The sequence below is a fragment of the Limanda limanda genome, chromosome 16 (genome assembly GCF_963576545.1).
Source record: "Limanda limanda chromosome 16, fLimLim1.1, whole genome shotgun sequence".
In the NCBI taxonomy this organism is placed as follows: Eukaryota; Metazoa; Chordata; class Actinopteri; order Pleuronectiformes; family Pleuronectidae; genus Limanda; species Limanda limanda.
In genome coordinates this window covers 23445594-23472591 of record NC_083651.1, presented here as the reverse complement: position 1 = coordinate 23472591, position 26998 = coordinate 23445594, and the positions used below count along the sequence as shown (strand labels likewise).

Below are 26998 nucleotides of genomic sequence, written 5' to 3'. Positions count from 1 at the left end.
GTCTTGACCCCTGATGACATAACTAACTACCTGAAACACTGTAAAGATTTTAACATTGCACTGTAGACTTCAGAGAGCTGATCAACAATAAAAAAACAGCACATTGTTTTACCCTTGGCTTTAAAGGGAGAGCGTTCCGATCATACTAAACAATGACACCACGTTACTTCCTGTGAGCAGAGTGGCAGGGAGAACAACAGAGGCAGAAAGTGGTGGAGTATATTATCTAGGGAGATGGATAATTAAATATCGTCTTGTTTATAAGAATGAGTGTGAGAGAGAATGTATCCGTGCTTCCTCTCTAAAACAGTCAGTGTGCACCCTTTTTCTCTCTGTCTCTCTCAGTGTGTGTGTATGCATGTGTGTGTGAGTGTGCATGTGTGTGATTGCTTTACTAAATGACTCTGCCTTAAACTCTGCCATGCATAAGGAATTAAGCCGGCTGTGCCCTTTAGAATTAAAGGTGCTGGGCTAGTTGAGAAGCAGACAGTGTGATATATCACTGTACGGTGTGTGGTTAAATAACTGTCTGTCCATAATAGAGCTGTTTAAATCAAACCACTGACGATAGAAAATCCAATAACTCTCACATATGCACACGGAAATGCACATAGATGCAGCCGAGCACATAAGCGTACATGTACAATGACTCTACTTTAAGATCAAAATATATATATATATATATATATATATATCTCCTTCAAAAGAATGGGCTGGACTTTTGGACAGACAACCCTGAACCATAAAGGTCACATAGTGTTAAAAAATGTCCCGGCACCAAACATGCACCCAAGCATCATCTGTTCATCAGTTCTTATCTTTATCATTGTTGTTAAATGTTGCTCCTCTGCTGAGGTTCATCAGTTTTAAACAGACTCCAGGTGTTAGTTTCAGCCGGTGCTTCCACTGGCTACCTCTTGTTTTGATTCTTCTCATTGCACACGTACCACAGAGAGTCACCTGCAGACATGAGAGCTCGCTGTCTGCATTCAGGAGCCGTCTCACTGCATGGGCACGCAGAGGCAGGCAGAAAACAGCTGATACAGATGCAGCTCCACTGTGTGTCCCTGACAGTCGGTGACCGGAGATTAACTACAGGTAACACAACTGCATAAAGCCTTTGTCGATATCACAAAAATGAATTTGACATATTTATCAACTGTCTTATTTTGTTAAAACTCTACTTTTAATCAATCAAATCAATGTCAATCTTTTAAATGCTTTCAACTCATCCTCAAGCTTGTTCAATAGTTTCAGCTCTTTTATGAAATACATTACTTTTTTCATATTAGGCCTTGCCACACCTTTTTAAACACAAGAATTCCTTATGGTTCATATTGGCAATCTTTTACAAACACATTTAGAATATTATATGGTAACAGTGTTTTATGCAAGTTAGATATAATTTTTCCTATTCTATATTGAATATCAGACGATAGTGTTTTACAGTGTTTCATTGTTTGGCTTTTTTGAGCCACTTTTAATATCCATGTCTTGTTTTCAGACCAACTCTTGTTTTCAGTTTGCATTCAAACACAACTTTATTTGTGGTCAGTAAGTTATTCTTCTGTGTGTGTGTGTGTGTGTGTGTGTGTGTGTGTGTGTGTGTGTGTGTGTGTGTGTGTGTAAATCCATGTGGCTCTTTGGTTTGCTGAGGTGCTGATGGAAGGGAGTCCTCTACGATTCGGTTTATCTCCGACTCCCATATGCACACCACGGCTCTCGCCTCCCCTGACGCAACAGTAACACAGAGCGGGCGCTCACAGACACCGCTGACACACGGCCTTCCTCCCTGGCACCATCGATAACTGTCAGCCAATACCTGCATTTCGTTCTGTCTGCATCATCAAGTTTCAGGAAGTGGTGATAAATGAACAGTACTATTTTCCAGGACTGCTGTGGTCATGGATACAAGTTTCCAAAATAAAGAGATTTTACAACTTGTCCGTAGGAAACATTTACTAATTAATTACTGGATGGATTAAACTAAACAGACACAGATTAGCAATGTGACAACAATCTATGTCAAGTACACTTCTATTAAGAGGTGCATTTGTAACCATGGAACTTATTAATATAGATTACTGTTGAATTGATATGTGTACATTAGTTGTACACATATCAATATATAGGGCCCTATGAAATCCGTTTTGTTTTTTTCCAAATTCCGTTTTGTTTTTTTCCAAATTCCGTTTTTTCCGTTTTCATTTTCATGAATTCCGTTTTTACACTTTAAGCTATTTAAATCATCAGAACGAGTGTCAAATAAGTGCGAACGAATACATTTATTAAAACATCACAACATTGCACTGTTTTCAGTGCTTCAAATAAGAACATTACATAAATAATAAAGTGCTTATAAACTTTTCACAGTGTCCTTAAAGTGTAAAAAATGCATAACTGAGGACTTGAGGACCCTTTTTGTAACAATAAAAAGTGCTTATAACCTGTCCTTCATTTTAACAAATCATAACTGTGAATAAAAACATTTAGTCAAAGCACTGTTTGAAGAATACATCAAACCAGGGGACAAACAATGCAGAATTAAATTAAACCTTAACCTGCAATAAAACATGAACTAGGAAAATCATTGATTTTCTAACAGTACTGTCCTTTTGAGCTTAACTCCTATGACTTCCATCTGTCACAGACATCTCCATTGAAGTACAGGATTGTCAGCCTCTTTGTGTTGAGCTCAGTGAGGGCCTCTCTCTTGTCTGTGAGCAGAGTCTTGTACTTGCTGAAACACGTCTCATAGTCAACTGAGCTGACTGGGAAGTAGATGTAGGGCACTGCCACTTCTGCAACTCTTGGGAATCTTGACCTGATGCCCTTCCAGTAAGCAGCTAGCTCCATATCAGCTGGCAAGGGCTCCCTGGACACACAGTGCTGGAAGGCAATCCACTGCTCACTGAGCTCTGGTGATGGATTTGCCATTGGTTTCAGTGTGTTGTAGGCTTCAATCGACTTTTCCATAGCTGGAGCCTGCCTTGGATCGAACACCCTTACCAGCCTGTAGACCTCTCTGGCTGGATGTATGTCCCAGTGCTTTGAGAACTTGGTGAAGGCCAAGTGGAAATCATCATGGAGACTTTCAAGCACCACATTCCTCTCTCTAACACCCATCTTCCTCAGTAGCTCATCGGTCTTCGCACCAAAGCCACATGTTTTTGCCGTTCCATTAACTAGGTAAGAGCCTAGATCCTCCATTATGTTGTAGGCAGACACTGCTGTGGGACGGTGGGTTCCCTCCAGGATTGTCAGAGTTGTCATCAGTTTGGAGCAGCCCTCAGAGATGAAGGTTAGTTTGACAGTGAGGGCCTGCACCTTCTCCTCTGTATCCACCTGGCTGAGGATGTTTGTGACTGCCATGGATGAGGATTTTTCTGCCAACAAAAACTCTCTGTACAGATGAACATGCTCTGCATGGTACTTCACTGCCTCAAACCAGCTGTTCCACCTGCTGCTCACTGCTTCAGGAAGAGTCTTTGTCTGCGCAAACTCCCTGTTAACGAGGAAGCTCACCCATCTTCTCTTTCTGGTAGGCTTCTTGAAGAAGACAGATCTCATCCATGTAACAAGTGATGCAGCTTCAGAGAAGTACTTGTAGTGCTGCCAGGTCTCACCCACCAGATTGATGATGTGGCAGAGACAGGTTACATGGACACTGTTGGGCATCACTCCTTTCAGGACCTCCCTGTATGCCTTCAGACAGTATGCAGCATTATCTGTGACCACTGCCCAGGCATCATTCAGGTCCAGGTTGTTGCTGTAGAGGGAGGCTAGTATAGCTTGGGAAAAGGTTGAAAAGTTGCATCTGTCCAGGAAAACAACATCCAGCAGAAAGTACTGGTTTTCAACACCTGCAATGAAAGATAACATAAAGAAAACTACTTATTTAAACCAAAATGTATATTCTACTCAACTTATTTGAACCTAAAATAATATTCTGACAAAATAAGTGTTTATTTAAAGCAAAGCAAATACTGCAAAATACAGCTGCAGACATTATGAATTGCTATTATTTCAACAGAAGAGGTCGTCCTTATCATATTTTACATGGGGACAATTAACATAGCTGAGTACAAAAACAACGCTATAGTGGCGAAGTCACGCCCCTTCCGGTAGAGCCCATGGGACCTTCTCTACAGCCTCTACAGCCTTTAACTGAACAATTGCACAATAAACGGTCAAACTCTTGACATGAAAAATTATAATTTAAATCCACGGCATATAAAGACTGGGACCAGAAAATAATTACTTTCTCTCCATTGAAACCCATTCATATTTTTCGATCTCATAGGTCCCATGGGCTCTACCGGAAGGGACGTGACTTCGCCACTTAACAGGCTGCTAAGTTAACTCACCAATGACGATGTTTAGGACGCTACAATCCCGTGCATCCGTTGTTTCATCCACAACCACAGCGAACTTCTTCCCCCTGATCTGCTTTAAAACGGCAGTCATGTGTTGATCAAACACTCGAGGCAGGTGAGTCTGGCGGAGGCTGCTGGCATTTTGGGGGAGCGCTCCTCCGTGTTTACAGTGTTTGACTAGAAACGGGCGTAACTTCTTTAGCTTCTCAAGGGGGATGTCAGATGCGGCGCACACAGCCACAAAGTCCTCAATAAACTCCACTCTTGAATCTGCTGAGCTGATTGTAGACGTAATTGTGGTTTGTAGGGCCGTGCCCTGGCTACGGCTTTCACTGTTTTTTAGATGGATTTTTGACTTCAAGTGGTCATCGCACGTATCTTTTCTTTTCCAATCAATAGTATGTTGGCATACTCGGCAAAACAGCTGATTACCTGAGTGATAAAATTGTTTCGGGTATTGTTCCGCTCTGAATTTTGGGGTTAAAACCGAATTATTAAGCTTTTTGGAAGTTTTAGGCATTTCCGCGGTCAGCCGCGGGCGCTTCAACTTCTTGTTAGGAGCGGGGGCGGGACCTATTGTTTGCATCCCCGCTAACTAGGCTGGAGTGGTGGACCGGGTGTTTTTAGCATTGTTTTGGGAGTGACTGCTAAACATTCAGTGAGGTTAATGTCACCTGTATTGTTTCCCTTTCTCTCGAAACTGAATTTCACCAAAATAATGGCGAATTCCGCTGCATTCCGTGTTAACAGTAGATTCCAATTTTATTGTCCGATTCCGTGATTCCGTCCGCGTTTTCGTTATCGCGGAAATCATAGGGCCCTAAATATATTGTTAGAGAACCTGCCCTTGTGTTGTCTTAGATCGGTTAAAACTAAACTAAGGTTAAAAGTGATCAGGGTCCCATCGCATGAGCAATGCACCTTTGATAATATTCTTGAAGAAGTATTCTCGAAAAGTCAAGGTCAGAGTCGGACGTCTGCATAATTACACGTGAACATGAAGCCTGTTAGTGTCCATCAAACAGGTTTACTCCATCGGTCGAAGGCAGGTACAGAAATAAGGTAGTAGCTCAGTGTGTGTGTACTGTGCTGGGAGAAGTATTCAAAGGTAAGTGAGACACACACACACACACACACACACACACACACACACACACACACACATACACACACTATGTTCGAAGGGATTTGAGTACACATACTCATACTGAAGCTCAAAGCAAGCACAAACAATTCAATCTTTTCCTATTGTCTGTCCAACGCCATCTCTATTTTGCTCTCTCTCTCTCTCTCTCAAACACACACACACACACTCGGCCTCTGGCAGAAATAGTTGATTTAGACAGGAGTAGGTGAGGGGAGGTAGAAAGAAATATGAAGCATCAGCAAGATAATACACTGCAAAACTGAAGAGGGATGGGTGGGATGGGGGTGGGTGGGTGTTGAAGGTGGTTTCAAAGAAGGGAGAGTGGGGGTATTTATATTTGACAGTTTGTTGGGCAGGTTCTATGTTCCACAGTCGGCTTCTGACACCTGGCTGGCAGCCCACTTCATCTGAACACCAGCCTGTGTGGTAGGTGAGCCCACATAGAGACAATCCTGTTATCTATGGGTGCTCTAACCTGACAGGGCACCCGGGAGATCACCACGGAACCGGGCTTCAGGAGAGGGCCCCAGTTAATCAGAGGGTTCCTGGTCAATATTACACTAAATTAAACTAAATAAACACACCAATACTGTCACTGTGTCAAACCACTGAACCATGCGGTGTCTGTTCAAGTGTTTAGGGGCGTAGCTTTGACGAGAAGGCTGATGGGAGGCTAATGTATCTTGATAGTTTCTCCAGGATTACCAACTCAAGCTTTAACATCTCCCACCCTTAAAAAATGAGAGACCACTGCTGTTCGCAGACCATTATATCCAGAGAAGGTCACGGTGCCTTACCTGTCATTGACAGCGGCAGGCACAGGAGGAGACGTAGACCCAGCTGCCCTCGGTTTATTGACCTTGGCATACAGCCTGTCAATGTGGTCATCATCAGGGACGGCTCCGGGGTCGTTAGCATGATTTCCATGTCCGGGAAAGGCAGAGTGGTTTTGCGGGGAAGCAGCGTGAGCATGGCTGTGCTGAATTGTATTGTAGGGAGGCGCCTGAGTAAGTTGCTGCGGAACTGGAGCCACCTCTCGCTCCCTGAAGTTTTGTATTCTGGCGTAGTTGGGATCCGCTTCATCATCCTCAACATCTGGATACGTGGACCCGCCACCTTGCTGGTCCCGCAGCTCAGGGTGACCCGCCTCAATTCTGACAAACAAATAGAGAGATGGTTAGGACAACAAGTATTACTGAAATAATTTGAATAAATCTTTATTTTCACTGTATATTCAATGTTTGCTTTTGCATAAGAAACATAATTTAATGAATCTCTCCAAAGGGCACCATGAGTAACGAGATAAGGAATGAAATGAGAAGAAGAGAGGAATCGAAGGAATGGAACAAATTAAATGCAGAGCAGGAGAAATAATGGCAGAGGTGTTAATGAAGCAGTTTCCGAGGGTTCAATGAGGAAGATGGGCGATCAATGGTCTTTGATAGAGGAGGAAAACAGAAAAAGAGTGACATCATTCTCTTCACCAAGAAAGACACAAAAACTACACAGAATCTGAAGCTGGCCACAAAATGAAATATCATCATCTCAAGACCAGAGGGTTCCTCACCTTTCTCTCTCCTCCTTCATCCTCTCGAACTCGTGATCACTCAGGATGTCAGACTTCTGTCGCTGCAGAGCTGCTTTCGCCTCCTTCTTCTCCTCCTTTTTCTTCCCAAATCTGGACACAGACCAACAGTGATACAAACATCAGAAACGTCAGAAAGAGCCTGTGCAGAGAACCTCCCGCTGCTTTGAGATTGTGTGAAAGGCAAGAGGCCGATACAGTCCGGATCGGATTCTCTGGACTTTATCCGCACGTCATGTCTGAAAACAGCTTAAGATGGCACTTCCAGTTGATTGTTTCACTGTCATAGATGAACACAGTATTTTAGCCTACACTGCTGCCACTGCTAGATCTTGCCAGCATTGCCTTGTGGTTAATGCTATTTAATTTCTGCCTTTTTTCCACTCACTGTCTCCTCTTGTGAGTATTTTCTCTTCGACGAGGATCCTTTCACAGCCCAGCAGCTTTGTGGTGAGTAGGATGTGGTTAATTGGGACAGTCAAAGCTCCTAAATATTTAATATGTCCAACCTGCAAACTGTGACCTTATAACATGCCTTATGTTTTATTTATTCACTGGATTTATTGATGTTACAGTCTCTCATCTGCTGTTTTGTTCACCACTTCTGGTGACTTTGTGGAAACTCAGTGATTTACTTGAGTGAATGTTTTAGCATATACATGTCTGCACATTGGAGTAAATAGAAACATGGGACAGGGACATTAGTGTTGAGCTAATAAAGTTTCATTGAAATGCTTAATGTGGACTAGGGGGTATAAAAGCCTATTTGACTCAATGGGCAATGAAAGGCTAAGACAGTGTGTGTGTGTGTGTGTGTGTGTGTGTGTGACTCACAGGGGACAAGCCTTGCTTTAATTACTGCTACCTACAGTGTTAGAGGCTTATCCTTTCCTTCAACTTTCTCTCTTACCTTCACTTACCCCTCTGTCAACTTTATTCTTCCTTACCTTCACCTCCATCTCAGCCTCTTTCTCCACTCTCATTACACTCGTTTCTCTCTAAATCCACAACTCACCCTACCTTCACCCCTTCATCTCAACATCTAATTTGATATATTGCTCATCTCCAATGCTTTCCCAAGACTTCTCTCACTACCCTTAACCTCTATAATGCCTGTTTCTCCTCTCTCCTCACAGTGGGGATCGGCATGGAAGGGTCACCTACATGTCGCGGCAATATAGATGTACAAAGATCTGTGAGGGAGATATAAATGGAGGAAAGAGATGTACAAAGATAATGGACGAATAAAGGTTAATTAGTCATACTCTGTCTCTCCAGATCCTCTTGATAATGCTATTATTGGTCTATCCACGTGGACACTCTCTCACACACACACAGACACACACTGGAGAGCAGAGAAGGCAGCATCTCTGTCTGATTCAAGCCTTTTGAACCCAAAATGGAACTTTTTCTGTGTCTGAACCCGACTCAAGCCCGATGCAGTTAAAAATTAAATAGTACCACATAGGCAGAGCTCATCTTAGTGATATACTGACCAGGAGGGTACTTAGCTTTTGTTGTATACTGTACAGGAGTTTCAGTGTATTTGGTTTTCTGTGTGCAAGTGGCCCTTTTGTGAGTGAGGGTAAACAGAGGGCTACACGCTGGAGACATCACAACATGGCAGGACAAAGGAATAATCAAACACAGAGTAAAAAAAATGTCCTTTCTGCTGCCGCTGCTGTCAGAGCGAGGACAGAAGGTGTCAGAGACAAAACTCATCTGAGACCATTCATCATGAGGACATGCACGGACAGCTAAATACACACAAACAAAATAAAATACAATATATAACCAAATGAAAAGTCATTTGTAACATGTGCATGACAATTTTAACTTTAAAACTGTAACTTTAACAGCACATCATAGACTCACTCACACATACACACAGATGATGTTCTTTTTCTTAATCACAAGATTATCATTTGAGCATCATTTCACAAGAACAGTGGATTAGCAGCCAGTTAGAATGAATACATTTCCTCATTAGTGGGAAAAGAATGACGAAGCATGAATATTCATGATCTAACACCACAATCTGTATGGAAAGTGTACGGCTCACTCATTTGCATGTGAGAAAGATGTGATAACAAACATGTGCACAGATTCTTTCAAAAACCTCAATCTGTGTAGGAAAAGGTCAGATGAAAAAATTACCAAATAGTTAGAAGTAAACAATATGTACAGCCTCAATATATGCTGTAAAAAGTAAAATATATTTTCTTATTGGCTAAAAACAAAGAGTTTATGAGAGGAATCACATTTCCAGCTAATCTCCGTGGATATGTTTTTAAATATTAGCTCCATTAGAACAGATCAAGCAGCAGCAGGTACAGTAAAACACTCCATCAATGTCAACACTGTTCATATGTCACATCTTTCAGAAACTTCCACTTCCCGCAGATGGTCAGAGTGACTGTTTGACTGCTCTGTCTGTTTGGTTTAGTTGTAGCTTAGTTTTAGAGATGTCTTCTTTCAGAAACAGATTCTTATGCCTGCAGTTTGCTAATATCAAATACAGGTCGAATACCGGGGCTTTTAAAAATATAGCATCTGATATAATTAAAAAGTGGGTGCTACTGATGATGTATGGAAGTGTTGATTGCTTCATTGTTGTGTGACCTGGTTCAGGTTTAACCCTTTGAAGAACAGATATCCAGAAAATGAATGCCTCTTTTATTATTTAGTTTGACTGAAAACAACACGATGCCCGACCCCGGCAGTCTCCATATAACCTCTTGTAACAACAGAGTGCATTAATATTTACACATACAGGCTGTTTTGGAACGATGAACATTGAGCAGGGGGCTGTTTCACACTTGTGCCTCTGAATGCTCCATAAGGTGAAAGCCGACTGACAAACGAGGGGAAAACGAGCGCAAACATCTGTGACTCTCACATCTCCCATTCTTCCTATTCTTCCGCTTTTCTCTCACTCCGCCCCCTCTGCCACTCCTTACACACGCCTCCTTTTGCTGTCATTGGCAAACGGGTCCCAGAGGGAATGGGTGATTGACAAGTGTGCAACGATAAGGAGCACACGCACACACATAAACACACGCACAGACACACACACACAGAAATATATCAGAAGATGGACACTGTACAGGGACACACACATTCACAGGCAGGAGTTCACTGGTGCGTGCACACACACACAAACACACAGATGATGACTGGCAGGCATGACAATAGTCAGTGACACACCAATGACTTCCTGTCATGATGTTTGATTGGAAGCTGGTGTGTCATGCCCCCCCCTTCAACCAACACACACACCCCTTTCCAGCATGTGCTAATTATGAAACAATGGCAGCGGTATGTCTGGTCAGAACACATGGTTTTGTGCTGTATAAAGATTTTGAAACAAGAACTTGAGGAAATTTTTCATTACCGAATTCAAATCCCCAAACCTAACTGTGTTGTTTGGTTATATGTCGCTGAATATATGACTAAGTAGAATAATGTGTTAGATACTCAAAAGAGCTCTAAAATTCTAGTTGATATAGAATTTGGTGACATCCTCACATTGTTCCAAAATTAAATTGAAATATGATGTAGCAAAAGTCTTGTTCAGATTAATACAATAACATACATGTATTTATCCTACAGAGAACTTGTGACGACCATAGACCATAATTCAAGATGGATGACTGGGACCACTATCAAGTAATCAAGTCCACACAATCAAGCCAGATACCAGTGCAGCCATAATGAGTATTTGCAGCTGGAGTCTGCACAGTAGCGACCAGGGGGTGGAGCCTTGGTAGTGCGTTCCTGGTGAACACACTCGACCAATCAGGAGTCAGTCTCAGCTGTCAATAATGATATCTCACTCTGTTTTTTCAGCAACATTTTAAAAGCATCAATTAAGAAAATGAAAACTAAACATGCCTTTTCGAAAAGTGGTCCATGCCCAATCCACTAACATAGAGAAGTGTCAGAGGCTTGGTTAATGAGCTATTCTGCAGCCAGCCATTAGGGGGCGATCAAGACCCTTTGGCTTTACTTTTGGGAAGCTTTCGTTTAGTCCATCCTGTGCTACAGTCGTAGGTGTGAACCTACACATGCCCACATAGAACATTTCCATCCACTTTCAGGATCCTGAAACACACTCATTCTATTTGGAGATGATTTTTGATTTAATGGAGAGCTCCACCGAACAGAAAGTCTCCAGCAAATCACAGGGAGCGCAGCAACAAGTCCATTTTCTACCATCAGCCCTCTCATCTACACACCACACGCAAAAACACACACACACACACACACACACATTGGTACAGTCTACAGTTTGAACAGACCTGGGCTAATAGGCCTAGCATGGAACTCAACCATAATAGACCCCACAGTGGAGCTAGTCAGCCCTAATGGGCCCCACCGTCAGATGGGCTAATAGTCCCAATGATGGAGCACTTTAAGTCGAACAGAGGCACTGCATTATGACCAGGTGGAGAGTGGAGAGAGGGGAAGGAAACGAAAAAAGGGGGCAAATATGAGGGAAAGTGTGATTACAGCCATCAATACGAGGTCAAAACGAAAGAGAACAGACGTAACGTTCAAAGAGGATTGTGCTCTAATTGTAACAGATCTTTTTGGGGGGGGTTTGTGGCTGCATCCAATTACGTTGCTCTTTGATTCTAAATTTTTGCTTGGGTAAACATAGATTCTAAATAAAAGTTTCTTTTGGAAGTAGATTATGCGCTAGACAGTCCACAAACACACACACACACACGCACACATGGACAGATACACAAATGCCCACACAGACACACACACCACATGGAGCAGGACAAGATGGAGGTGGGTACAGCAGTGCATGATTACGACCAGGCAGGCAACCATGCATTTATTATCATAGATTCTCATAAATTCACGCCGCTTTAACTCTGCAAATGAACAGCATGCACACATGCATATATACATCCAGCAGCCGTCACATCAACATGATGCACTGGCAGCAGCAGCGTCTGTCCCTCTCTGGGTCTGTGAGACCTCGTCCTCTCCCAGTCACACCTACTACATTTACATATTTTCATGTGAACAGTCGCTGGCTTTCAAGAGACACACACACACACACACACACACACACACACACACACACACACACACACACACACAGACGACATATCCACTTAAGATCACAACTCTCAACCCATGGCAATTATGTTTATTGTCCAATAAGTTATGGTTGTATGTGTGTGTGTGCGTGTGTGTCTGTGCAATATGAATGTTCAGAGGCAAAGGGTTGCAAGATTTGTTTCAATATCAGGCATATCTGTTTAAACAAGAAAGAGAAAAGATATATAGATCAGAGAAGAACAAAGGGTCACACAACTGCAGATCACATCAATTTGCAGAGAATGCACGGAGCGGAGACACACACACACAGACACACACACAAACACACACACACACAAAGTGTCTGAGGAATATACACAGAAACCATGTGCCAAATAGATGACAACCATCTGACCGTGTGACCAATCGTGTTTATCACTACATGAATATTCATAACATAGAACGACTACCACCCTACACGCACACACACACACACACACACACACAGACACACACTTGATTGGCATAACTGACTGGCAGGTGGCAGCAGTTCACATGACACAGCCAGCTGTCCACTTTAAAGGGCGTTTACAGCAAACATCCACAGTCTGTCTTTAATATCTGGGTTATAACACTGTGAATTATAGTATATTACATTCAACTTGTTCTTCTCTTCTACACTGTCTCTTCATTAAAGTGAAAAACTACATTTGAATCCTGCCTTCACTTTGGGAAAACCAGCTAAAAAGGTAGAAACAGCAAAAACAGAACACAATAGTATATTTAAGAGATTTGTGTGCCAAGCAACAGATGAAACAAAATTAACGTTTGCTCCAGTAAAAACCAGAGGCCTGAGGGGAAGGTTGAGTAGCCCGAACCCTCCTCTCCTCCTGAGCATGAGGGCGATCCAAGCCGGCCTCAGATGAATGTGACAAATCAGCAGCTCGGCTTAGATTGAACTGTACTGAATAGCACCAATTTGCCTTCTCAGTCTCCCACCATTACATGCAATCAAATGCAGATAGGGAGCCGGAGCTGAAGGGAGCAGACAGAGGGAAAAATTGAAATGAGGAAAAGATCGTGGGGGAGGGAGGGAGGGAGGGCGGCTACAGGAATATGACGAGAAAGACTCGAAGGAGGGAAGGTTGATATTATCACTGGGCTCTAATCAAGACCCTCTTATGGAGATGAGAGATGGGGTGCAGAGGAAAGGTCTAAATATATCCTTGGGTGTCTTATACGGTTTCTTAAGGCACTTAAGGCAATAAGTGATCGGGGGAATTGGCGGTTAGATGAAAGGGTGGATGGAGAGACGGGAGCGGAGAGAGGAAAGGCGTGGGTCGATTAAACTGGAGAATTCTTGGGTGTGCCATACGAGCTGTCCAGACCATAATCAAACAGAGTGGTGGAGAGGAGGAAGAGGAATGGATGAACATAAACAGGGGGGGTTCGGTGCGACCTCACCTGAACTCTGACACTCTTAAAGCAGTGCTAATACTGGTAAAGACTGAGTGATGGAGTAAAGGAGGTGAGCAAATGTAGATGTAGTCTGTATATTAAGGTGGGTTATGTAGTGCCTCGGGGGGGTAAAGGAAAAACAAGTGATAGTGGGAAAGAAGGAAGCGAAGCAAGAACAGTGGAGAACCTGAGGCGTGGAATATGTAAGGTATTCACTTGTTGTATTGCATATTTATTATCATATCTCTTATTCATTTCCTTTTAATGTTGTACAGCGATTATTATTACATGAATAATTCCAATAATATTTATGATGTTTTCCCATTTAAACTCATCTTGTTGTATCGAATATAAAAACCATGAGATAAACAGTAAACTGCCTTGTGTCATCATCCTCTTCCCCTCAGTGATCAACCCTGCAAATTAACTACTGGACAACTGCTGTTCTGTGGGGTTGATACAACAGGAACCAATATTCAACTCGACTGTTCGTTCCCTGTTACTATAACAAGCTCCACGAGTCTCTGTGAACTAATATGTTGTTGCGAGTGAAGAGAGGACAAAGGGGAACGAAGGGGCAATTCTGCAAGTGTGTTTTTTGCTTGTTCACAGGGTGTCTGATAAACCGCTCTGTGTGTGTGTGTGTGTGTGTGTGTCTGTGTGTGTGCGCCTGTGTGTGTGTGTTTGTGTGTCTGTGTCAGACTTGCCCTCGTGCAAACAGACAAACAAACAGCACAGAGCAGAGGAGAGAAGCAGGGAGGCAAAAATCACCTCAGGGTTTTTCAGTGGCGTTCCCAGTCTGCCGCGCTGCACATTAGTCAAGCACAAGTCGACCCAGGTCGGGCTGGTTCATGTTCAGTTACTAGAAAATATCACAGGTTTGGGCAAGTTGGGTCAAAAAGAGACAAAGCAGCAGATGTGACCAAGTTCTAAATAACTCTAAGAAACATCTTGTTCGTAGATACTCTGGATTAGTCCACCTTTCACTTAATGACACACACACACACACTCTCTACACACACTCTCTCTCTCTCCCTGATGTGTGTGTGGCCCGCACAAACAACTTGGTTTTCCTCTTCACCTTAGGAAAGAACCCCGAAAAAGAGTTAGCTAATGTATGATCCGTAGCACTCAGGAATACAAAGGTGGCTGCACATATTCCACACAATGGGGTGGATTAGTGGAATGGTCTCTCTATCTCTCTCCTTCTCCCTCTCTAGTAGCAACAGAGTGCACTACTGTTATTACTGAAATAAACAGCTCCTCTCTGGTCACCGCTCTCCAAACCTCTGCTATTCTGAGAGACGTACAGTACATCAGGCAGCAGAGGCTTCTTTTCATCTGATTTCTTAGTCCTTTTGTTGCATGTTCTTCTTATTACCGCCATCAAATTTAGAGGACTGATATCTATGAGTGTTGTTAGGCCCTGGTGGAGGTTTGGACTCTACTGAGAACCATTCTACTTCATATAAATGATGATTGATGAAAAGGAATTCAGTGCGTATTTGTACTGGCTCGTAATTATCAGCTACAACTCTGCTCTGAGAACACTAACAGTGATTTAATTTGTGTAGTTATTGGCAAACTATGTACAACAATATACGTATAATAATGTAATCATCAAGCACAACGGTCCAAATAATGGACCATGTTGGTGAGCTATGGTTGAACTATGGCTAAAGCAAATGTGTAAGACTTGTAAATGTCCAAATCACTAAATGTTGAACAGTCTGAAATCAGTTCTTCATAAAAACTAATATTTTATGAAAAAGTGCTGTTGCTGTGCAGATGATTTCTGTCGTTAAGATGTGATGACTGCGACTAATGCAACACAAATACTTATGAGTATATGACAATAAACCAAAGAAATCACAAAGAAAAGGAATGAACTGTACTCTGAGTGCACATCACATAGATCGGAGTATCCAGATCTTTTCTCTTGTTTCAGCTTCTCTTTTCCGGGACATAATTATAACCAGGCTGAAGAACAAACAGCCATTTCTCACCAGTGAACAAGAGAGAGCCCAAAGTTGAGGGTGAGAAAAACAAGGTGAGGAAAAGGTGAACACTTTGAAAGAGAGGACACTGAATCTATTCAATTAGGTAACATTAGAAGCTTATTAGTCTTATTGCCAAACATTTCACTTTAAATAACATGCACCCCTGAGATATAATCACTGTGATAACGTGTGGAATCTGGGAGTGTTGTTCTGTGTTCTGGGTTCACAGGCTGCTATTGTGAGCCTATTTTGAAAGACTGAGGCTTTATTTTGTTTTTCAATTTGCCGCGAGTAAGTGTTATTCTTCAGATCGACATCTGTGTAATGGTCATGTGAAATCCCATTTCAGAAACAACCACGGCTAAAAGAAAAAGCAGCACATTAGCTAGGCAGTGAGGTAAAAGGGACAAATTGTTCATTGAAACACTTTGCCCTATTCACGCCTGGTGTGTGTCCCTATGCCCCATTCACACTGCGATATAGCATTAGAGTTAATCACTTAAAAGAGTTCTGACAGATCATTTTCAGGAGCTCTTAAGGAAATTGGGGCAGTGCTCTTACAGTGGACTTTGTGTGCCTTTATATGAGAATGTGATAGGGTTTCATGAGGGGAAAAGAGAGCCCAGTGTTCATGTTTAACAGTCATGTTACTTATGAAAGCAGGTTCGCCTGCAAGACATGACCTCGTTTTGAGGTCAGATCATCCAACCAGTGGGTTAACCTGATTATCAGCCAGTTTGAAGATGTGCTGCTGTAGTTATTGTCTTGATATCATCAACTGCATTAAAAAACATGTGAGGTTTATAGTAAATATAATTTTTGTTGTGTGAAAACATAAAAAAGACTTGACTACCGCAGAATACTTAATGCATCAAACATTTCTGTTCATCAGTTTCACAAAATGACAGAGGAAACCCAGTTCACTCTACACAACTTGCTGTCTTTAGATCAGGAGTCTTGTCAGCTCATACTACCGGTACATGACTGAATGGGGAAAGGACGTCAGATGCTACACAATCTTTCCCCAAGAGAGACACACCCGCTTCTGTGTAGAATATGAATCAAACAAATAAGAAAACGAATCGAGCCTGACCTGAGCCTCACAGGCTTTCTGTTCTTTCTGTCCAAACCTAGCCTGAGACCCAGTGAGTTGATGGGACTTATCATTGCTGGACATGACATGGATTGACCAGATACCATTGGTCATAAAATCTCACACATGTACGGTTAACATGGAAAGATTCATATGAAAATTAACGCAAGTTTAAGCTTTAAAAATAATCCTCTCCCGCTCCCTTATCTCTCTCTCTCTCTCTCACACACACTGTCACTCACCTGAGAAGCCCAAATCCTATTTTCTTGCTCTTCTTCTCCGTCTCTTCGGGCTCCTCCGCTTTCTTTTTTTCTTTTCCCTTTCCCTTGTTCTTCTCCTTCTTCTTTGTCTTGGCTTTCTTTTTTTTGTCCTTTTTGCCCTTCTCCTCTATCTGATCCACCGCTCCCTGGCGAGATGAACTGCTGGCGGGGGTGTCACGGCCTGAGCTGGGGTCCGTACCATCATCTGTGGGGGGGACCGAAAGAAGAAGAAGAAGACAAGAACGATGAGGATTAGAATAAGAATGGTGTTTTACAGAGTAGTATCAGTGAAAGACAAGAACATCAATTGTCTCCACTGATGTTCTTTTGTTAGATTAAAAAAACTAAATAAAACCAGAGATTGGAAATGATCGTGCACCTATCCATCTCTCCACTCCCCATTTCCACAGCAGATTTATTAACTTGACAGAGAATGAATTAACTCTTCAATAATAAGAAAGCAAAACTGTTCAAAGTGTAAACTGCAATGCCTCATTAGTTCTTCGACAGACTGGAGCTCTGGCCTTGAATAACAATGATGTCAAGCATACACACACACACACTCGCACACACACCAACCCACACACACACCACTTGTCAGATTTTATAAGATAACCAAACCAAATTAGTTACTTCAATTGAGATTTAACTTTGTGTGGATATTCACTTCACCCTTAATTACAAAGACTGTCTTCTAACAGGATAGAAATGTAATGTAATTGTGTGTGTGTGTCTGTGTGTGTCTGTGTGTGCAACATGCTCGTATTGGTCCTTGCTAATAAGCAGCTATGAAGCGAACATGACCGTGGCCACAGCTGTGACCTCTTTAAAACTTCCATTAGAGCCTTGCATGTGTACTTTCTGAGAGGCTTTTAAACAGTTCTCAAGAAACTACTGAGGTTTGCTTGTAATATCTGAACCACAAAGTTACAGAAGTTTGTTCTAAGCAACATGAAAATGGATCTAGTGCAAATTAAAAGAGCCAATAACATACCACGGTCATGATTCATCACATAAAGTCAATCACAGCTATTTTCTTTATTATACCAAACTACAACAGTGTAAAACATTGGAAAATACTTATTTGTTTGAAGTACGTTACAATGTGCTGTGTTTTAATAGCTATGTCACGGGATGGAACTCACCACAAACCATTATAACATTCTGCTGTTTACGACTGCTCCCCAACACCACAAGTAGACAAAACAGGGAAATTAGACACTGAGAGAGAACATATCTCTTCCAAGACCCAGCAGTCCCCTCATGAAACCACAGTTAAATTCACCTGATCCCGATTTTTGTTTGGTTCTGCACCAAATTTCTCAAAAACTCATAAATATCGGTTCTCTAAAAATGCTAGATTATTTTCTATCTAGATCCATGAATTATTCTCTGATAAATCAACAAAATAATTTAAAAAAAATCCTTTAGCTTAAAGTATTAGAGAAAGTGAACACATTTTTTTTCTTTGATCCACCCCCGTTCCAGATCCAAAACTGAAAGGGTTCTATCTTGACATACTCCCATCAAGAGTCCTAATCCATCTATAGCTGTTGTCACAAAATCGTGCTAATAAACAGATAAAATATCACAGATGAAAACATATCTTCCTTGCCGGAGGTAAAAAATAAAAGAAAGAGGCACAGATTAAACAGAATTAAGGTAAAAAAACACGTGAGGAAAGACAGAAGACGAAAAAGACATAAACAACTTTTCACCACTGTAATCCCCCCCCCCCCCTGGTTAACACAAGCCATTAAAAGCCACTGAGTCAAAACTGGACGCTTGACAACTGGATTCACTGGAAACTGTGACGCACTGTATAGCTTTAGCTGGACTCACTCAGGATCCCACACAGTGAATCAGCCACACATCAACCCAGATTAAACATTCACTTGTTTAGACAGCGTGTTCCCTCCCAATCGCCAGCGGTGTGTCAGCACAACAGCTGATCCACCTCTGGAAGCCTGACACACGGAAACCGATGAGCTTTGATATTTTTATTATAGAGAGAGAGAGAGAGAGAGAGAGAGAGAGAGAGAGAGAGAGAGAGAGAGAGAGAGAGAGAGAGAGAGAGAGAGAGAGAGAGAGATACACAAAGAGGGCGAGATCTTTAGTGGGCTTTTCAGAGTCCTGCGATCTGTCAATTAACAGCAGCTCTCAAAGTGTTGAACATCCAGAGAGACGGTGACGGATTTGGCCGCCGCGTGTGCGTGGTGTTGACGTGCCCTATTAGTCCTATCCTGTGTGAGAGTAGTGATCTGAAACAGTCCCACTCATTACTCTGGTGGTGACTGATAAGAGTTTGCTGCTAATAATGCAGCTGGGAATTGAACCGCAACAACCCCCACCCCACCCCCCCGAATGAAACACACTAAGTATTGGCTATTTAGCTCCCGGATAAATATTTAAAGTGAAAGCCCAACTCAACATGGAAATCACCTCCTGTGATGAAACGCGGCTGCTCGGCACCATGTGTGTTGATCCTTTGAGGAATGACGTATGAAAACAAAGTTTTGAGGGTGAGAGTAATTGGGAAACTTGTAGCATATGGAAATAAGTCATGTCATTATGGAAAATAATAAAATGTCACTTTTGGATTGTCTCATCAGACTAAACACTCCAATCAGTGACGTCAAAGCATTTTGGGAAATTCCTTATTTAAGATTCAGTTTCACTATAGATATTTAAACCTTTTTTAACCAGAATAAATATGTTGGAACACTTCACCCCCGTTTTAGCCTTTTTACACTGGGGAATGTTATGTTTTATAAGAGGATTTAAGGTTCTTTAACTACTTAGGAGGCACTTAATGGTCTGACTCCTGAGTATTTAACAGATCTTTGATCCCTGTTCGACACTGCTCGCACTCTGAGACCCTCGGGCAGGGGCCTTTTAACTCTTCCAGATTCTCAGCTGAAGACAGAGCTTTTGCAGTAAGAGCCCAGAGGCTGTGGAACATCCTGCCTGAGGAGATACAGCAGGCTGACTTGGTAGTTTCCTTCAGATCCAATATTAAGACATTGTAACAGTGCAAAAAGTACAACATCCAGGCCAACACGCTCTTCATCACCCTTACCGTCGTCATCTTCAGGCGGCCCATCGTAGGATTTATCGATAGCTGCCCTGAAGCTCTCGTTGCAGCCTCTTCCCCTGACCATGTTTGGGCGAGGACGGTGGAAAGGGAGGAGTTCGTTTTTCCTGTTCACCTCTGACATGGCCGTCTGGAGACTCTCCAAGGAACTGGATTTCTTCAGACCGAGGGTTGGGCCCAGTTCCACGGGACTCGCCGGAGCTGCAGTGGCAGAGGGGGGGACACAGAAAGGCAGATGCATTAGTCTCCTCGTAGCTCTACTTAAATGGATATGATGGAAATACAATTAAAATGAACGAGGGACCTGAAAGGCATGTATATGGAAGGAAATGACCAAAAGTCTGATGAGGCCATTAAATAGGTTAATTCCTGCCGGCCCCGGGTCTGATTGGGTTAAAAAGCCTGTGGAGCCGGAAAGACCTCGACATGTCTGAGCTCTGAGAGCGGAGCCAAGGACGGAACAAAATACAGTGATGCAGTTAACTGTGGTGTTGTTGAGTTTGTGATGGATGTGAAGTCTGCTTCACTGTTACTGGTTCTCCATCCATCATCTCAAGTATACCGGGGGAGATATTACTGAGGGAGGGAGGGACGCGGCGGAGAGGATGATGAAGGGGAGAGCAATGTGTGAGGAGACGGCAGAAAGGGAGAAAGGGACAGAGGCGGAGTTCAGAGATGCTGTGGAGATAAGTTCTGAAGCTTTATAATTTCCAGCGTATATAGTTTCAGAGTGGAAATAAATTAAGGCATGTCTTGCGTTGAGCAGACTACCTTAAAATCTTGGTATCCTGCTGCTCAAACTCTAAAGCTAACAACAGGCTGACTGCTTGAGATGAACCGGGTTTATTGTTCTGTCCCCGCAGCATGTGAGGGCCGCTGAGTGTAAAACAAAAGAGCAGCAGGGAGGTAATGTATGTTTTCTGTTGGGTCTGTCACCGTGTGCCACCGGAAACAGGGAGGACACTGATGGCAGCAGGCGAGATGGGGAGGACGAGGGACGGGGGGGACGACGACAGGGAGACGGCAAATTAAGATCCCTCCGAGGAATTCCACGGTGTCAGAGAGGGAGACAGAGAAAAATGGGAAAGAGGGAGGAAGGCTGGGCTCGCTGCCAACTGAAAATACTGGTAATCCTTACACACTCACAAACACACACACACACATGCACACACACACACACGTACACATTTTGGATTCCTTGCTGGCTCTGGCTTGTCGATATGATGCCACTGTGATTCATGATAGCCAAACCTGCATCACTTTAGCTAATGATTCCCCATACACACATGACTGCTCTTTGTGTGTGTTTGTGGGTGTGTGTGTGGGGATATGAGAGGGCTGATGTGGCTTCCACATCTATTTAAAAAACCATTAACCAAACACACACAAACACATAAAGAGTAATAACACATACTGAATGTATGCACATGCATAATTTAAGGCGGCTGCAGGGGGAGGAGATGGACATGGGCCATAACTCCCATCCATAAACACAGTACACATGGTGTGCAGATGCACACTGGAGCAGTAAACATCATCAGATGATATGTGGTTCCACTGCACTGGATAAACCCTGGATTGATGCTGTAGAATAAGTTTGACACAACTGGATAGACACAAGTCAACAGAATATAGCTTGAGTTCTTAGACATTTCTAGACAACATGTACTTTCCAAAACTCTTCGCACAGCAATTCAGGCCAAATGAGAACGTGTTTAGGTTAAATGACAGTATTTACACGATGGTAGACAGTATGGACCAATGTGCTTGAGAGACTGTACAGACTGGCAGTGATGCAGCGGGAGATCTTTCAACTCAAATCAGATGGAAACAAATCAAAATGATATTTGTTATGACATGTTAACATATGACAAAGAACCTTGGCCTCATGTTTGTTACACCACTGGTCTTCAATATGTGTGGTCCAGTATTCTGGATCACACATCGAGGTCCACAGGGTCTGCTCAGCGTTTCACACACACACATGTCACAGTGTTGGGTTGTTAATTGGAATATACCTGCACAGAAGCATCTGCCTGTGTTAAGACCATTGATTGCCTCTTTTTTTTGTCGCATGGTCGCTGCAATCTTTCGCCAATGACGTCACTTGGAGTCTGCAACCTCAGCTGTAAAGAGTTCTAAAGAGTTCTAAAGAGTTATATATGTCCATTTCAATAGCTAATCCACTGCTTGAAAACTCAAAGGACCGGGGATTAGAGCTGCCAGTAACTTTTGAGCCAAGGCCACGAAAAGCATGAATAAACTCTACATGAATCGTCCGGGATTTCTAATGTATTATTCCTTTTATTCACACTCCTGAAACTCCTCACGCCAACATGGCTGCAGTTGCCAACAACATTCTCAAAACACAAGCAGCATCAAAGTTAAAAAGGCATCTGACAATAAATTCCTAATCCAGAAAAAGACACGCCCAGGTTTGTACAGATCAGTGTGGGATGATGTATTCAACATGATCCTTGAGTTGTTCTTGTCAATGCTAGGTGCAAATATAGAGGTTCATTCTCCAGTTGGTTGATCGACTAAGTTTGAGGACAACTATAATCAGTATAACTCAGTCTGTGGCCTCTGAGTCCAAACTCATCTGATTGCAGAGGGTTGGATAGAAGGACGATATAAACAATGTTAAAATAGCTTAGTGCTGTTTGGGTTATCAGGCAATGAACCACACACACACGGATACACACACACAGACACACACATGGGCACACAAACTGGGTGATGAGCAGGCATCCACATACCAAAACATACACACAAACACACACTTGGTCTCTTACACACAAAGCATTTTGCTGTGAGTAGCAGGATTTGTGTCATAAATGTAATTACTGCCGTCCAAGTGTAAGATGATAGAATTAAGCTGCTTTTAGAGAGAGAGAGAGAGAGAGAGAGAGAGAGAGAGAGAGAGAGAGAGAGAGAGAGAGAGAGAGAGAGAGAGAGAGAGAGAGAGAGAGTGAAGAGATGACAAGCTATACAACAGTGGTCTGAGGGAAAGGATACGAGAGTGTGAGTGGGGGGGGGGGGGGGGGGGGAAGAGAAAAACAGACATTGGAAAGGAGTCGAACAGAAAGAGACAAACAAAGAAGAGCAAGTGTGCTGAACGAAAGATGAGAGGAGGGACAACAAGAGGGAGACAGAGAGAAATTAAAAATTAAAAGCCAAACACAACGAGAGAGCGCGCCAAGCTATCCCAAGGCTATTCTGTTGGCAGGAAGGCAACGGGCTACTTTCAAAGTCAAATTCACACCAAGCAGTGGCTTAGCAGCAGAATGTGGAGACACAGACGGTGAGAGAACCAGTAAAGAGATGGAGCGACTTCAGCTCTGTGGTTCTTTACATCATCGTGCAGCCCAAGAAACAGGTTTTCGGTAAGATGAATATTCAACTTCTCTCACAGATGAAGAAAACATGTGTTTGTTTGATAAAAAATGGCTGATCTTCTTGTTGGCACTCACACTGGTGGATATACGGATCAAGTTAATGAGCCTCAGTTGTTCTTACTTGAATATACAGTATGTCTTTATTTTAACACAGATCTGTTGTTGGAGGAAACAAAGCTTCAAGTGAAACTGAAGAATTAAAGGGAGCGGATAACAAGTCTAGGTCAGGATCGTCATTATTACTTCAGCCAAGGGAGATGTTTGTTCCCTTGTCCATGTGTTTGTTTGTTTGTTTGCTTGTCAACAGGATTACACAATAAATACCCTGTGGAAGGATGGGACATGGGCCAAGAGAGAAACCCATTCAATGTTACCGTTCATCGGGACAAAGGGGAAGATCCAGGAACATTTTTTTTTTTTTTTTTAAAAGTGAGAAAAGGCATTTCTAATTTTCATAGATTTCAAGAGAGTATGATATGGGTCTTGATGGAAAAAATCGTATTATAATTAAGGGAACAATATCCATGAGTGTGTGCAATTTGGAGTGCATCCAAATAAAAACCTTAAGTGAATTTAAATGTGGTTTTACAAGGGGACTGTTGGCAAACTGGAAGGCACACGATGATACCTCCAGACACAAAACATAACACATTATCCAAATCTCTCAGCCACAAGTGAGACAGAACATTGGTCAGGCTTATTATACGTCATAGACAATATGAGAGAAGCCAGAAGATGTATTAAGTCACAAATTCCTCGACACTCACTTTCCCATCAGCGGGCGTTGCCCCGATTTTTCGAACCAGAGTTATAGAGCACATCACAACACAAATACTTCACCACCCAACCCAGCGATTATAGAAGGATGTACTGTGCTGTGTAGACAACAGCAGTGTGAGGACATTCCTTTTGTGCGACCGTGTCTGCAGGACATATGCTGACTTATTTCTTTAATACATTGTATTACACAAATTCTACCTGCAATGTCATGGATCTTCAGTGTGAGCATGTATTCTTAATTATGTCTTCCTCAACCTGTGAATGCTGGTACCAGGTAGATTGTGTTGTGCCTGTGTGTGTGCGTGTTATGTGCTGTGAGATATCTCAGGCTGCAGAGGGAAGATCCATCAAGCAAGCAACATTTTCTTTTTATATAATGTGTGTGTTAATCTCCCAGATGGTGAAATGAGGTTTTGCTATCCCACAGGGCTTCATATTAATTGAATGGGCACAGTAAAAACAGTAAAACACATGTGACATCATACTCAATCTTGTGTCTCAGGTCAGTATTTACTGGTTCTTTGCTTGATGCAGCTGCTGCAGCACTGAACAGCAACCATTTAAAAAAGGAAATACTGAGAGATGATAACTTCGATGTAGCATGATGGACTGGTCTCCACAGGAACCACCACATCCAAGTATAATGGACCAGAACTGACTCCCGACATCTGTCACTTAAATGTTTTTTCTCTTCATTTGCTTTCACCATTCGTGAGTTGTGTAACGGTTTTGACATAACTTCCAACACCTGAACAGACACACAAAATCACATCACTACAATTCATATTTTTGTCAAACCCCGTTACATTTTAGCTTAAGTGTATTTAGTCAGAAAACACAAGTTCAGAAGTATCTGAGAAAAGTCAAATCAGACTCAATGACCAAACAATCAATACTGCTGACTTGCACGTGTCTTTTTTTTATCTGCAAACTGGGGATCAATGACATCCTACTTCTACAACTCAGTGGTTAACAGCAATTACACAATAATAGCTCAAACGTCCACATCTGGTGCTTAAAAACTAAATAAACCAGAAAAAAATATACTGCACTTTTATTATTTTGTGGTCAGAAATGTAGCATTCATTTCTGATGCACTGTATCAGCTGTATCTCTGCTGTGTACAACCAAGATTGTTCACTCTTCAACTCACACACACACACACACACAATCTGCAGGAGTGTACCGGTTGTGTCCACAACACAAGACAAATGGCCGCCCTCTCTTTTTGCTGCACTCTCACGAGCATCATGCGATGTACAGTGCGGCAAATGTCAGTGATCGGTGTGCAGAGGCTGATTGAGATGAAGAGCTGCACTAGCAAGAAACGACAGCGCTGACCATCTCCTGATTACTGCTCACCTTTATTGGCTTACAGGAGGAGATGGAAGGGGGGGTGGGGGGGTCAAAGGCCATTCAATATACAGCGAGGCAGCCAAGAGGATGCACACAGAGACAGAGACAACCAGTTTGTGCTAAACAGAGATGACAGGCAGAAAAACCACACAAACACACACACACACACACACACAAGGAAAAATGGTGTTTAAGATCGAGCACCTGCTCACATTTACACACAAAGCAATGAGATTGCTTAGTTCAGCTGTTTGAATCCTGCATCTAAGAACAGTTGTAAAGAGCTAATGCGTGGTGGCATTGGGGAGCGTTTAAACACACACACACACACACACACACACTCAGAGATGTGCTGCTCTCCTTGTGACAAATTAATCCATCAATCCACATCAGCCTAACAAGGTGGCTTTCAGGTTAATTCCACAGCAAAGTCTGCAGGAGCCACAGAGACGAGGAAACAATGAAACACTGAGAAATCCCATAAAGAAAAAATTATAACGAGAAAAAGAGGGGGATGAAGAGAGGAATGAGGAGGAAATCACAGGGAGGAGACAGAAGGGGATAGAGAGAGATGTGTCCCTCTAAAGACGCGGGTTTGGCAGAGCTTGTCAGTGTGTGACTGTTGTCAAAGTCAAAGTTCCACCAGGGAGAGATTCAGACAATGGACTGCGCCAGTCTCCCTCAGCATCGCACTGGCCCCCTGACGTACACACACACTGACACACACACACACACACTGACACACATTCATGTTCTAAGCTCCTCTGCCTGTTTGTCTCTAAGCCTGAATGGCGTTGGCAAGAAAGAGAGTGAAAGAGAGACAGAGACAGCAAAGCGAGAGCTGGTCAGGGATAGAGGGACAAACATTAGGCAATAAAAAGACATTAAAACTACAATAAAAGTATAAAAGCGATCTGACGATTGAGTATTTTCTACTTTGATATGTTTGAAGTGCGTCCTCACAAGTATAGACAGATGGCAATAATTCCACAAAAAGACCCTCTGTCGCACAATTTATTTTTAAAGTGCCAAACTGAGGCTATTGACACACACACACACACACACACACAGAGATCCTCATCTCCTTTAGATATTCATTGATCACCATTTATTTTCACAAGGAAACATCTCCTCTGCACTGATTGTAAGACACACACACACACAGACACACACACACACTGAGAGATCCCGGCTGTCCCAATCACCAAAGGAAATCGTGGTGAAGGAAACACAGCTGCAACCATTCATTTTACGTCCTGTCAGCAGTTTATGAATGTGTGTGAGTGTGTGTGTTTGACTGTACTGTCCTATTTCACACTACAGTTACACAGTTACACTTATAAAACACACACACAGATATATTCTGTTCCTGCTTTATTTCTTCCCCCGTGAC

At 42.6% G+C, this 26998-nt stretch overlaps 1 protein-coding gene across 2 annotated transcripts in view; it reads right to left on the bottom strand.

Annotated features, from left to right (window-relative positions):
- The window catches only part of LOC133021483 (partitioning defective 3 homolog B-like), a 199548-nt gene that overhangs the window by 67247 nt on the left and 105303 nt on the right, over positions 1–26998 (bottom strand). For both annotated transcript variants that reach the window (XM_061088344.1, XM_061088345.1), the window contains exons 19-22: positions 20057–20272; positions 16960–17182; positions 7091–7201; positions 6321–6677 (exon numbers count right to left, since the gene is read on the bottom strand). In XM_061088344.1, the coding sequence (XP_060944327.1) occupies positions 6321–6677; positions 7091–7201; positions 16960–17182; positions 20057–20272 (907 nt within the window). The remainder of the gene's footprint in view (positions 1–6320; positions 6678–7090; positions 7202–16959; positions 17183–20056; positions 20273–26998) is intronic.